Raw genomic sequence first — 14,562 nt, 5'->3', positions numbered from 1 at the left:
TTCAGTCAGTCAGTCTGCTAACCATCTTTGACCCTCAACTATACTGAACAAAATATAAACGCAACATGCTACAATTTCAATGATTTGACAGAGTTACAGTTCATACAAGGAAATCAGTCAATTTAAATAAATTCATTAGGCCCTAATCTATGGATTTCACATTACTGGGCAGGAGCGCAGACATGGGTGGGCCTGGGAGGGCATAGGCCCACCCACTTGGGAGCCAGGCCCAGCCAATCAACATCAGTTTCCCCCACAAAAGGGCTTTATTACAGACAGAAATACTCCGTTTCATCAGCTGTCCATGTGGAGGTCCTGGGCTGGCATGGTTACATGTGATCTGTGGTTTTGAGGCCGTTTGGACATACTGCAAAATTCTCATAAACAACTTTGGATGCAGCTTATGGTAGAGAAATTAGCATTCAGTTCTCTGGCAACAGCTCTGGTGGACATTCCTGCAGTTGCCATGGCAATCTGTGGCATTGTACCTTTTAAAGTGGCTGTTGTCACCAGCACAATGTGCACCTGTGTAATGATCATGCTGTTTAATCTGCTTCTTGATATGCCACCCCTGTCAGGTGGATGGATTTGGATTACCTTGGCGAAGGAGAAATGCTAACTAAAAAGGCATGTAAATCAATTTGTGCTCAACATTTGAGAGAAATAATATTTTTGTGTGTCTGGAAAATTTTGGGATCTTTTTCAGCTCATGAAACATGGGACCAAAACTTTATTATTTTTGTTTATTATGCACTTTTTTATATCAATGACAAGAGACTTAGATTTCATTGATCACAGTTGACAGAAACTGAATAAATTCTGAATTAACATAATAAAAATAGCACGTAAAACCCCAATCAGAGCCAAATACAGATTATACAATGCAGCACAAAGACAAACATGATAAAAATACATTTTTAACAGTTGACCATATCACTTGTAATTGACACCAATACACTTGCTTTGGACTGCATAACATAAAAAAAAACTTTGGCTTTGCATTCGATTTAGCGGTCCCAGACGCTTTTTTGAGATCGGAGATAAAATCCCAATGTATTGCTTACTCTGAAGCACTTTTAATGTAAGCGGTCAGAGTCGCAATCTGAGGGCTACCGATCCTTCCCAATATTTTCAAACATAGTTGATATGAAATATTTTACCTTTTTTCACCCAATTGGTAGTTACAGTCTTGTCTCATTGCTGCAACTCCCATATGGACTCGAGAGAGAGAGGTGAGGGTCGAGAGTCCTCCGAAACATGACCCAACCAAGCCGCATTGCCTCTTGACACATTGCCCGCTTAACCCGGAAGCCAGGCAATGTGTTGGAGGAAACACCTTACACCTGGCGACCGTGTCAACGTGCATGCGCCCAGCCCACCACAGGAGTTGCTAGAGCATGATGGGACAAGGACATCCCTGCCGGCCAAACCCTCCCCTAACCCGGCCAACGCTGGGGCCAATTGTGCACCACCCCACGGGTCTCCCGTTCATGGCAGAGCCAGGACTCGAACCAGGATCTCTAGTGGCACAAAATCTGCAATGCACTTGTAGTGTGAGATTGCAACAACAAGTTTTAAGAATGATGATCAGCAATAGCCAATGAGACCTGGCCAGAGAAGAAGCCAAAGATGATGACATTGTATCCAATCACCCAGGATGTGTAGACTCTGGAGCAGGAGCAATGACTACTACTAACATGCATTTATACTTGCCTTTAACTTGCCGTTTACTTGCCTTTAACTAAAGCGTAAATTCGGGACAGCTCTGAAGGGAAGCGCAGCTCTCAAGTAATGTTAGTATTCAATTCAACTCTGCATGGCAAGCTTGAATATCTAAATTAAAACATTTGAGGCTACTTTGAGCCACTGCTGGTTCTAGCTACGTTAACAATCTAATCACATTATTTTAAGCGAGACATTGTGGTATTGAGAATCCAAGTAAAGAATCTCTTAGCACCACTACATTGTCAAGACAAAAACGTCAGAAAAGATTGTAATATAATACAAGAGGGTCAGCGATGTTAGGATTTTGAAAGTTGTGTAGTGTACGCCAGGCATAAAGATGCTTTAGGGAAACCAGGCCCATGTCTTTATCCTATGGCTCTATCTTCCCTTCCCCTCCAATCAACCTGCAGCTGGTGATCCCAGTGACCCTCCAATGAGAACAGAGTGTAGTTCATTAGACCAATCAGAACAATGTGTAGTTGATTGTTACTCAATAAAGACTATCCCTGTAAGGCTTGTACTGTTTGTGCCTAACAAGCTTCATGGTCGGTCATGGAACTGCTGCAGTTCACATGTCTGCTTTTACTTATCAGCTTGAAATGTTTGACAGGTAAAATGGTTCTGAATGAGCTGCAGAATTAAGTTTATTCATTTTTGTCTTGTAAACATTGATTGATATCATGTAGCCTTACAGTAGAAAACACCTGCCAGTTATTTGTGTGGAATGTTTTGTACCTTGTAGGTTTGGGCCCCTAACCCGTGTGGGCCCTAACCCGTGTGGGCCCTAACCCGTGTTGTCTTGTAGGTTTTGGCCAGCAGTGTGGGGGTAACCAGTGGCAGTGTGATGATGGAGCTTGTCTGCCTCTTTCCTGGCACTGCGATGGAAATGGAGACTGTATGGACGGCTCTGATGAAATGGCCTGCCGTAAGTTATGCTGTGTTTCACTGTTTCTGCTCTCTTCCAGGAGAACATATTTGTTGATGTGGTGAAGTTCTAAATGTAACGTTAACCCTGTATTTACTGTGGACCTATATCACTTAGGTCTGTTAAATGTATTTACTGTAGTCTGTTCACAATAGGTCTGTTTGTCCTTGTTCCCAGCCTGTCCTAGGGGCCAGGTTGCCTGCATGGCCGGGGCTCCTGGTTGTGTAAGTACCTCTGCAGTATGTGATGGGCTGCGCCAGTGTTCTGATGGGTCTGATGAGTTTAACTGCCCAGAGAACCAGGGCTGTCTGCAGGGGGACTGGAGGTGTAGGAATAAGATATGCATCCCCAAGGATCTATACTGTAACGGTGCTAACGACTGTGTGGACAACTCTGATGAGGCCTGTGGTGAGATATTATGGAAACAACGAGAGCATGTATGTGATACTATGGAATTTAGGAACTATTCAGTTACCATTTAATGGGAGCTATTATGGAAACGAGAAGCGCAAGTATTTTGGCCTGTGTACAGTAGTATGTAGTCACAAAACATAAGACCTTCAATTGTGTAGGCAATGCCATGCACATTTAAACAGTGAGAAAAAAACAATGTTTTCCAAATTACATTTGAACTAACTTTGCAAAATTGTCTGTGGTGTTGGACCTTCAGCTGGTCAAGATTTGACAAAATATCCACAGGAAAGTATAATTGAACAGACATGGCAATAAAAATGTTTGCTCATGACTGAAAGCATGAGCACAGGAAGTACAGTGCATGCACGCGAACCATGCATATTAACTGAAGTCTTGCAGGTGTTGACATGGTCTTGCCTATGCGCCAGGTGATAGAAATTCAATCTTCATAACCGGTACTCTAAAACCTTGGTTTAACAATACATTCCTACGGCTGTTTTGTCAAACATTTTGAGCAGCTGAAGGGCCAACAGGACAGACCACTGAGTATGTTTACATATATTCATTCAACTTTCTGGCTTCCATGTTTTTGCAGTGCTTTGTTTCAGACAATATATCAATAAATTAGACTGATCAAAAATAATCAGGCGAAGTAGTATGTAACCTACAGGTCTGGGTATGCATGTTTGTTCCTCTCGCAGGAAGCCATGTGGTGTAGTTTTGATGCATTTTTAATGCTTTTACGCTTCCAGGCCGGTGTGGTCCAATGGCTGTGCGTTGTCCTGGAGGGGCGTGTCTGACTGAAGATGAGAGATGTGATGGAAAATTGCACTGCTCTGATGGCAGTGATGAACCCTCTACCTGTGGTAGGAAATTCTAACCTTTGACCGCTAACCCTAACCTTCAGTCTATAACCCTTTACCGGTGGTAGGAACCTCTAATCCAGATGTTTCATACATACGGCTCACTGGCCAGAACCGGCCCCTTGGCCCATTCAATCTTCTGGATTTAAGGAAAATCTTTTCAGGGGAAAACTATCTTAATGTACACTGAGATCACTAAAACCAAATTGTGGACTGACATTTATAGACTTTTCACTCTGTCCCGCTTGCTAATAATCATCCAAACGAAAGCAAGAAAACCATTCTTTAAAAATTGACAGCAATGAAATAAAAAAACTTATCTTTTTCGCCACAATTTTGTGATATCCAATTGGTAGTTAGTCTTGTCTCATCGCTGCAAATTCCTTACGGACTCGGGATAGACAAAGGTCGAGAGCCGTGCGTCCTCTGAAACACAACCCATCCAAGCCACACCATTTCTTGACACAATTCCCACTTAACCTGGAAGGAAGAAAGTGTGTCGGAGGAAACACCGTACACCTGGCATCCGTGTGCACTGCGTCCAGCCCTCCACAGGAGTCGCTAGAGCACGATGGGAAAAGGACATCCCTGCCGGCCAAGCCCTCCCCTAACCCAGACGACGCTGGGCCAATTGTGCGCCGCCCCATGGGTCTCCCAGTCACGACCGGCGTGGACAGAGCCTGGACTCGAACCCAGAGTATCTAGTGGCATAGCTAGCACTGTGATGCAGTGCCTTAGACTATTGTGCCACTCGGGAGGCTCCTATGTAATACAATCTAAGTGCGGTCCACCAGACCTTGGTGAAGACCAAATGCAGACCACGGGTCAATTAGCTTGACACCCCTGCTCTAACAGCTAACCCCTCACCACTACATATATGAACTTCTTCAGTCATAACTGACTGTAATGGCATCTGAAACATGTCAATGGACAGGCTGATCTGACTCATCTCTATCTTCCAGGGAGGACTTGTTCAGAAGAGAACGGTGGCTGCAGTCACTCCTGTGTGGATAAGCCCTGGGAGCCCTCTGCTCCTGTCCTAAAGGCCATAGGCTATCTGCTGACGGAGCCTCCTGTCTGGGTGAGGATGTCTGTGATCCTGTTGAGTTATTGTCATGACTGGTTTCATTTATCTATTTCTTTACTGTAAGCCTAAATACTCTGAACCCCTCTGTAGATGTGAATAAAAGCGCTCTACCTTAGTTGGGTTCGGGTCCTCTGTAGCTCAGTTGGTGAGTGTTAACTCTAAAATACTGAACCTGTTTCTTCTCTTTAGATGTGGATGAATGCGCTCTGCCTTACGGTCCATGCATGCACTTCTGTGTCAACACACCCGGGTCCTTCTACTGCCACTGCCGAGATGGCTTCCAGCTTCAAGGAACCACCTACTGCTATTCTAAAGGTGACTTTTTGTAGTAACATTAGTTTGATTAACTTCTGACTGGTTATCTAAACCTGTTCAATATCTGATGCTTTTCAGGAAATTCTACAAAGTTTCTGACTGCAACGAAGGGAACTATCGGATTCCTTAATCTGAAGACTCTGAGATTCGAGTCCATTCAGAGTATTGGCTATGATCCTCTGGCCTTGGCCTTTGACCTCTCCAGGAGCTCTTTCTACTGGGCTGATGACCAGGGGAACATCTACAAGGCTAAGGAGCAGCAGCACAGGATCCTTTATCATGGTTGGTGTCTTCTGATTCTCTATCATGATTGGTTTCTCCTGATGTAGCAGGATCTATGAAGCAGGATCTAATAACTGTCCAGTTTGAGTGTTTGTTGCAGTGTTTGTTTGTTGCAGCTCGTTTCAGTCGCTAGCTGCAGAGAACTGAAGACGAGCAACTCAGGGATGTGTGCTTTGGGAACCTTACAAAATGTGACTGGCAGAATGGGTGTTATATGTGGAGGATCAGGGCTGCAGTAGATATCTCAGATAGGGGGAAGTGATGCCTAAGAGGGATTTATAAATAAGTTATCTGCCAGTGAGTCTCGTGACGGCTATACAGAGATGACCAGTTTACAGAATAGTATAATGTCCTATGTGTCCTATGAGGAGTATTGGTTGCAAATCTGATGGCCGAATGGTAAAGAACATATAGTCAGCTCGAGAGCACCCTTACCTGCCGATCTAAATTATCCGTAATCTAGCATGGGTAGGATGGTGATCTGTATAAGAGTTTGGCAGCTGGGGTGAAAGGAGTGATTACGATAGAGGAAACCAAGTCTAGACTTCAAAGCCTGCAGCTTTGATATTTGCTGAGAAGGACAGTGTACCATCTAGCCATACTCCCAAGTACTTGTATGAGGTGACTACCACAAGCTCTAAAACCACAGAGGTAGTATTAGTAGTACAGAGGGACGTTCTTAACAAACCACATGACCTTTGTTTTGGAGATGTTCCGAACAAGGTTAAGGGCAGAGAAAGCTTGTTGGACACTAAGAAAGCTTTGTTGTAGAGTATTTAACACAAAATCCAGGGAAGAGCCAGCTGAGTAGAAGACTGTATCGGCATATACATGGATGAGAGCTTCGTACTGTCTAAGCTATGTTGATGTAAATTGAGAAGAGTGTGGTGCCTAGGATTGAGCCTTGAGCTACACCCTTGGTGACGGGCAGTGGCTGAGACTGCAGATTTTCTGACTTGATACACTGCACTCTTTGAGGTGTAGTTAGCAAACCAGGCCAAAGTCCCCTGAGACACAACTCCTTAGCCGACACACAAATGGTCTACCATATCAAAAGAATCGGCCAAGTCAATAAAAATAGCAGCACAACATTGCTTAGAATCAAGGGCAATAGTGATAGTTAGGATCAGCTTGATCTCCCCCTATAAATAAAGGACTGATGGCCATTGATTGTTTTGGTACCTACTGGAAAGCTTTGTCAACACCCAGCATTGTTAATAAGCTTCTAAGCACATCTCTTTAAGAATGCACATGTGAGACTATGTACTAAACAGCTTTTCAAGACAAAAAGGCTGACTTACTGGACTATTCATACATTTAATCGAGTGCCATAGTGTGCTCTGGGTGTTCGTAAACTGAGCTTTGTTAGATTGGCCGTTCATAAATTCAAAGTGTTTCGCTCTTGGAGCATTCCGAGCACACACTGGATGCTCTGGCCGAAAAGTAGTGTTTATCCGAGCGTTGATCTGACCTAAAAACAGTCAAGCTCCCAGGCTAACCATTGGCTAGCTTGCTAAATACTTCAGAAACAAATGAGTACTTTTAAGGGCCCACAGGGCTGCCGTGTTCTGAGCCAACTGCAATTGTCTAAGTCCCTCTTGTGGCACCTGACCACACTACTGAACAGTAGTCTGGGTGACAAAACTAGGGCCTGTAGAACTTGCCTTGTTGAGTGTTACGAAGGCAGATCAGTGCTTTATTATGGACAGACTTCTCCCATCTTAGCTACTGTTGTATCAATATGTTTTGACCATGACAGTTTACAATCCAGGGTTACTGCGAGCAGTTTAGTCACCTCAACTTGCAAATTTCACATTATTCATTACGAGATGTAGTTTAGCTTTGGGGATTAGTGAATGATTTGTCCCCAATACAATGCATTAAGTTTTGGAAATATTTGACTAAATCATTGCTACCATTCTGAAACTAACTGCAGCTCTAAAGTGTTGCAGTCATTTCAGTTGCTGTAGTGGCTGACATGTATCATGTTGAGCTTTACACAAAGCCGGTGGCATGTCATTAGTAAAGACTGAAAAAAGGTGACCTAAACAGCTACCCTGGGGAATTTCTGATTCTACTGGGATTATGTTGGAGAGGCTTCCATTAAAGAACACCCTCTGTTCTATTAGACAAGTAACAGCAGACTATGATTGATAACATCAAAAGATGCATTGAAGTCTAACAAGACAGCCCCACAATCAATTTATCATCAGTTTCTGTCAGCCAATCATCAGTCATTTGTTTAAGTGTTGTGCTTGAGTGTCCTTCCCTATAAGCGTGCTGAAAGTCTGCTGTCAATTTGTTTACCGTGAAATAGCATTGTATCTGGTCAAACACCATTTTCTTACAAGTTTACTAAGGGTTGGTAACGGGCTGATTGGTAAGCTATTTGAGCCAGTCAAGGGTTTTTTACTATTCTTGAGTAGCGGAATGACTTTATCTTCCCTCCAGGCCTGAGAGCACACACTTTGTAGTAGGCTTAAATTGAAGGTGTGGCAATATCGTCCATTATCCTGAGTCATTTTCCATCCAGATTGTCAGACACAGGTGGCTTGTCATTATTAATAGACAACAATAATTATTTCCTCTTCCACAGTGACTTTACGAATTCAAAAGTAAATTATTGTCTTTCATAATTTGGTCAGATATACTTGGATGTGTAGTGTTAGCATGGGCTTAAGGTGAGTAAATTAACCTATAGCTGTATTACTTCAACAGTATTCAACATGAGATCATCTCAGCTTTACAGGAATGTGGTTCTGAATATAGACTGACATCGCCCACTTTGGCATTTGTCTTTTCGGTCGATGTTATAACCTTGTCTTGCTATCACTGCATCAAAGGTATTATCTAAGTGAGCTTCAGAGTCAGAATAAGAATATAATCTGTTACACGCAAGTTATTGACTTCATGGACCTTGTTTCTCAGGATGCATATGTTAATATGGACTTCTAACACTTCTGGGTTGCTTGATGGTTAATGCTTTACTGGGAAGCTTATCAGAAGTAGACTTCCCCAGTGTAACAGTAACTCTGGTTCATAGGTTGAGGTATTCAGGGCAATTAGGGGGACATTGTTTTTTCACATTTAACTTTGTAGATAATGTTGCTGCTACGGTCTCTTATGACTGAAAAGAGCTACTGGACATCAGAACAGCGATTATTTGTCTTGAACGAGTCGGACGAGGGATTTACTCCAGACACTAACAGGCCTGTCATTTGCAGGTTAAAGAGACGCAGGTATCGCTGAATGTTCTCATTGTCTTGAGGATATGGCGGCAGTGGCTAATCTGTCTTTACCATCGGTACTATTGGCCAACGAACAATCGTTGGACAATAAAGTGGACGAACTACAAGCACGTATATCCTACCAATGGGATATTAAAGAGTAATATCTTATATTTAACAGTCGTGGCTGAATGATGACATGAATAACACACAGCTGGCGGGTTATACACTGTAGCAGCAGCCTCTTGTATGACAAGGGGTGGTGGTCTATGTATATTTGTAAACGGGTGGCGCATTTATATCAAAGTCTATAGGTTTTGCTGGCCTAAGGTAGAGTATCATGATAAGCTGTAGACCACACTATCTATGTGCCTAGAGTATTCTTCATAGCTGTCTACATACCACCACAAAGCTATGCTGGTACTAAGACGGCACTCAATGAGCTGTATACGACCATAAGCAAACAGGTAGAGGTGGCCATGGACTTTAATGCAGGGAAACTTAAATCGATTTAAACTAATTTCTATCTGCATGTTAATGTGCAACCAGAGGAAAACAAACTGACCACCTTCACTCCACACAAAGCTCTCCCTTGCCCTAAACTTGGCAAATCTGACCATAATTATATATTCCTGCTTACAAGCAAAAACTAAAGCAGGAAGCACCAGTGACTCGGTCAATAGTGGTCCGACGAAGCAGATACTAAGCTACAGGACTGTTTTTCTAGCACAGACTGGAATATGTTCCGGGACTCTTTCGATGGAATTGAATACACCACATCAGTCACTGGCTTCAATAAGTGCATCGATGACGTCATTCCCCGCAGTGATTTCGACATACTCCAACCAGAAGCCATTGATTACAGGCAACATCCACAATGAGCTAAAGGGTAGAGCTGCAGCTTTCAAGGAGCTGGACTTTAACCCAGAAGCTTATAACAAATCCTGCTATGCTTGACAAACCATCAAACAGGCAAAGTGCCAATACAGGGCTAAGACTGAATGCGCTGACGCTAGTCTTGTGGCAGGGCTTGCAAACTATTAGGCTACAAAGGCACAGCTGCGAGCTTACCCAGTGATACGAGCCTACCAGATGAGCTAAATTACTTCTATGCTCGTTTCGAGGCAAATAACACTGAAACCTGTATGAGAGCATCAACTGTTCCAAACGGCAGTGATCACGCTCTCTGTAGCCGGTGTGAGTAAGACCTTTTAAACAGGTCAACATTCTCAAGGCATGCACTGACCAACTGGCAAGTGTCTTCACTGACATTTTCAACCTCTCCCCTGTCTGACTCTAATACTAACATGTTTCAAGCAGACCACCATAGTCCCTGTGCACATGAACACTAGGTAACCTGCCTAAATGACTACCGATCTGAAGCACTGTAGCCATGAAGTGCTTTGAAAGGCTGGTCATGGCTCACATCAACACCATCCCAGAAACCCTAGACCCACTCCAATTTCCATGCTGCCCAAACAGATCCACAAATGGAATCTCGATTGCAGTCCAATACTGCCCTTTCACACCTTGACAAAAGGAACACCTATTTGAGAATGCTGTTCATTGACTACAGCTCAGCGTTCACCACCATAGTTCCCTCAAAGCTCACCACTAAGCTAAGGACCATGGGACGAAACACTCCCTCTGCAACTGGATCCCAGACATCCTGACAGGCTGCCTCCAAGTGGTAAGAGTAGGCAACAACACATCCACCACTCTAATCCTCAACACGGGGCCCCTCGGTGTGTACTCAGTCCCCTCTACTCCTGTTCACTCATGACTGCATGACCAGGCACGACTCCAACACCAATAAGTTTGCTGATGACACAAGTGGTAGGCCTGATCAACGATGAGACCGCCTATAGGGAAATGGTCAGACCTGGCCGTAGTGCCAGGACAACAACCTCTCCCTCAATGTGATCAAGACAAAGGAGATTGGACTTCAGGAAATGCAGTACCGAGCACGCCCCCATTCTCATTGACGGGGCTGTGCTGGAGCAGGTTTAGAGCTTCAAGCTCCTTCGTGTCCACATCACTAACAAACTAACATGGTCCAAGCACACCAAGACAGTTGTGAAGATGGCACAACAAAACATATTCCCCCTCAGAGACTGAACATATTTGTCATGGGTCCTCAGATCCTAAAAAGGTTCTACAGCTGTATCATTGAGAGCTGGTTGCATCACCACCTGGTGCAGAGGGTAGTGTGTACGGCCCAGAACATCACTGGGGCCAAGCTTACTGACATCCAGGACCTATATACTAGGCACGGTCAGAGGAAGGCCCTAAAAATTGTGACTCCAGCCAGCCAAGTCATAGACTTCTCTCTGCTACCACACGGCAAGCAGTTATTTTGCTTATAGCCCTATACAGCCGATTGCAGTCTTAGTGCCAGCATCTTGTGGTGGAAAGTAGACTGCGATGAAAAGTAGAATAAACTCTCTTGGTAAATAGTATGGTTACAGCACGTGTCAAATTCACTCCATTGAGTTTGTGCCTTCCCTGTACTTGATTGATGCGTTAAGGTCACTAATTAGTAAGGAATACGCCTCACCTGGTTGCCTAGGTCTTAATTGAAAGGGGAAACACCAGCTGACACTAGGCCCTCCATGGAAAGAGTTTGACACCTCTGGTCCACAGCTTATGAGGTTTTAACCCCGAGCTTACCCAATGCAGTATAGAGTAGAAAAACAGCTGGATGTATATTTTCCATGTTCTTGTTCAGCCACTAGTTGGAGAAAAATATTACATTGATAGTGTAGAGTGCAGCTCATCCAGTTTATTCTCCAGTGATTGAATGTTATAACGGAGGTCCGAGGTGGTTTATCCACTCGCTGATGTAGTCTCGTCAGGTATCCTGCACACCGGCCCCTAAATTTGCCTCTTCCTCCAAATGTCGAATTTGGGCCTGGTCCATTTCTAAATTGCACCTTGTGTCTTCTACTATTCAAACTTTCAACATTAAGTTGAGACCCTGACTGAGTTTAATTATGCCTGGAGCCTGCCCTGGACACTAGGTATGTTGTGTTGTGATGTGGTTCCCCCTCTGCTCTCAGGACAATATGGGGTTAGAAGTCTAGTCTGTGATTGGCTGACAGGCCAGCTGTACTGGACCAACCAGAAGACCCGGTCTATTCATGTTGGAGCAGCTGATGGGAGTGGATTTGCAACGGTCTTGGCCAAGAACATAGACCCTTTGGAGCTGGTCCTTCTTCCCATTGAAAGGTTGGATCATGTTAATATTTGTGGTACTTTTGATCTGTGGTTGGGGCATTTATTGCAAGAATTTGTCATTTTCTCCTTTACTTTGCAGCTTGTTGTTTTGGATCAACAAAGGTCCAGGTGATAAAATTACTCTGGAGAGATCTGGGATGGATGGGTTAAAGCCGGAATCTCTGGTGGTCCTCACTGCACAGGCTCCACGGAGTCTGACCCTGGACGTTACAGCTCGGAGGCTGTACTGGATGAGTGATTTTAAAAAGGTTTATGATATAGTCCAGCTATAACCAATAGTCCGCAGCAATGAACATATTGCCAAGGTAGAACCAATCGTTTTTCTTCTTTTTCAGTCCATAGAGACTGTGCGAGTGGATGGAAGTGGTCGCTACAGCTTTCTGAGTTCTTTAAGAGGAGACCAGCTCAGAGCCTGGCGGTGTTTGACAGATGGTTCTACTGACAGATCAGAAGGGTCTGTGGCGCTCCCATCAGGACCAACCTAATCAGAAGAACTTTATTCAGAGGACAACACTCCCTGTCCTAGAGGCATACCATGAACAACAGCAGCCAAAAGGTATGGGGTATATCATGCTAACTCTAAAGGCATGGGGCATATCAAATAACATGTTCCGGTGGCAGGTAGGCTAGTAGTTAGTGTTGGGCCAGTAACCGAAATGTTGTTAGATCGAATCCCAGAGCTGACAAGGTAAAAATGTAATTCTGCCCCTGAACAAGGCAGTTAACCCACTGTTCCTAGGCCGTCATTGTAAATAAGAATTTGTTCTAAACTGACTTGCCTAGTTAAATAAAAATGTAGAAACATTAAAAATTACAAGTCAAGTCCAGCCTCAGCCTATTGCCGGACAGTCTGAGCACTGATGGAGGGATTAAATTGAATTTGTCACATACACATGGTTAGCAGATGTTAATGCGTGTGTAGCGAAATGCTTGTGCTTCAAGTTCTGACCATGCAGTAATATCTAACCTAACAATTTCACAACTTTAAAAACACAAGTGTAAAGGAATGAATAAGAATATTGTGCGTTCCTGGTAAAACTTCGGGCAGTTGATGCCATCCTGTACCTGTCCTGTAGGTGTGATGTTCGGATGTACTGATCCTGTGCAGGTGTTGCACGTGGTCTGCCACTGTGAGGACGATCTGCCCATCCTGTCTCCCTGTAACGCTTTCTTAGGTGTCTCACAGTAAAAACATGACAATGTATTGCCCTGGCCACATTTGCAGTCCTCATGCCTCCTTGCAGCATGCCTAAGGTACATTCACGCAGATGAGTAGGGACCCTGGGCATCTTTCTTTTGGTGTTTTTCAGAGTCAGTAGAAAAGCCTCTTTAATGTCCTAAGAACACAGGAGTGATCGTTGCAGATAATGGGCCTCTGTACGCCTATGTAGATAATCCATTAAAAATCATCCTTTTCCAGCTACAATAGTAATTTACAACATGAACAATGTCTACACTGTATTTCTGATCAATTTGATGTTATTTTAATTGACAGTGCTTTTCTATCAAACAAGGAGATTTTGAAGTGACCCCCAAACTTTGGAAGGTATTGTATTTGGATGTGTAGTGTCAGTGATTGTTGCTGGTATGTCATGCCCAAGTTTGCTAATCTTGCCAATGAAAAAAATCATTAGGTACTTGGCAATATCAGTCGGTTTTGATGATTGAACTACCTGATTCAATGAATGATGGAGCAGAGTTTGCCTTTAATTTGTCACAATGCGCCAAATACAACAGACCTTACAGTGAAATGCTTACTTACAAGCCCTTAACCAACAATACAGTTAAATAATTATAAATAGTCTGGGTGGCCATTTGATTATTTCTTCAGTAGCCTTATGGCTTGGGGGTAGAAGCTGTTAAGGAGCCTTTTGGACCTAGACTTGGTGGCGGCGCTCCGGTACTGCTGTAGTAGAAAACAATCTATGACTTGGGTGACTGGAGTCATTGACACTTTTTTTTCCCTCCGACACCGGCTTGTATATAGGTCCTGGATGGCAGGGAAGTTTGGCCCCAGTGATTTACTGGGCTGTAAGCACTACCCTCTGTAGCTCCTTAGAGCAATTGCCATACCAGGTGGTGATGCAACCGGTCAGATGCTCTCGATGTTGCAGGTGGATCATTTTGCGGATCTGGGGATCCATTCCAAATCTTTTCTGTATCTTGGGGGAAATGGCATTGTTGTGACCTCCTTCAAACCTGTCTTGGTGTTTTTGGACCATGATAGTTTGGTGATGGACACCAAGGAATTGGAACTCAACCCACTCCACGACAACCCTGTTTTACGTGAAAGGGGTCAGTGTTCGGCCTTCCTTTCATTGTAGTCCACGATCCGCTATTTGTCTTGCTCACATTGAGGGAGAGGTTGTATTCCTGGCACCACACTGCAAGGTCTGACAACCTCCCGATCAGCCTTCTCATTGGCGCTGATCAGGCCTAGCACTTGTGAAATCGGCATATTTAATGCTGGTGTGAGTCGTGCTTGTC

The 14,562-nt window shown here is 43.9% G+C and overlaps 1 protein-coding gene across 1 annotated transcript; it reads left to right on the top strand.

Moving 5' to 3' along the window:
- Nucleotides 1-2,247: 2,247 nt before the first annotated feature.
- Nucleotides 2,248-12,458, top strand: LOC135562743 (low-density lipoprotein receptor-like). Its single transcript, XM_065005086.1, has 10 exons — nt 2,248-2,335; nt 2,531-2,650; nt 2,828-3,058; nt 3,817-3,930; nt 4,890-5,008; nt 5,204-5,329; nt 5,408-5,611; nt 11,898-12,066; nt 12,155-12,323; nt 12,411-12,458. Exons 1-7 carry the CDS (start codon nt 2,278-2,280, stop codon nt 5,426-5,428), a joined length of 789 nt encoding a protein of 262 aa, XP_064861158.1. The 5' UTR covers nt 2,248-2,277; the 3' UTR covers nt 5,429-5,611; nt 11,898-12,066; nt 12,155-12,323; nt 12,411-12,458.
- The last annotated feature ends 2,104 nt before the right edge of the window (nt 12,459-14,562 follow it).

Source organism: Oncorhynchus nerka, linkage group LG20, assembly GCF_034236695.1.
Source record: "Oncorhynchus nerka isolate Pitt River linkage group LG20, Oner_Uvic_2.0, whole genome shotgun sequence".
Lineage (NCBI taxonomy): Eukaryota > Metazoa > Chordata > Actinopteri > Salmoniformes > Salmonidae > Oncorhynchus > Oncorhynchus nerka.
The sequence above is the reverse complement of the archived record's forward strand: the minus strand, read 5'-3'. Positions and strand labels throughout refer to the sequence as shown.

Coding starts and splice junctions, on each gene's coding strand:
- LOC135562743 (XM_065005086.1), top strand. CDS start 2,278: ATGGAACTGCTGCAGTTCACATGTCTGCTTTTACTTATCAGCTTGAAA. Junction 2,651..2,827: donor CTCTGATGAAATGGCCTGCC/GTAAGTTATGCT, acceptor CCTTGTTCCCAG/CCTGTCCTAGGGGCCAGGTT. Junction 5,330..5,407: donor CACCTACTGCTATTCTAAAG/GTGACTTTTTGT, acceptor GATGCTTTTCAG/GAAATTCTACAAAGTTTCTG.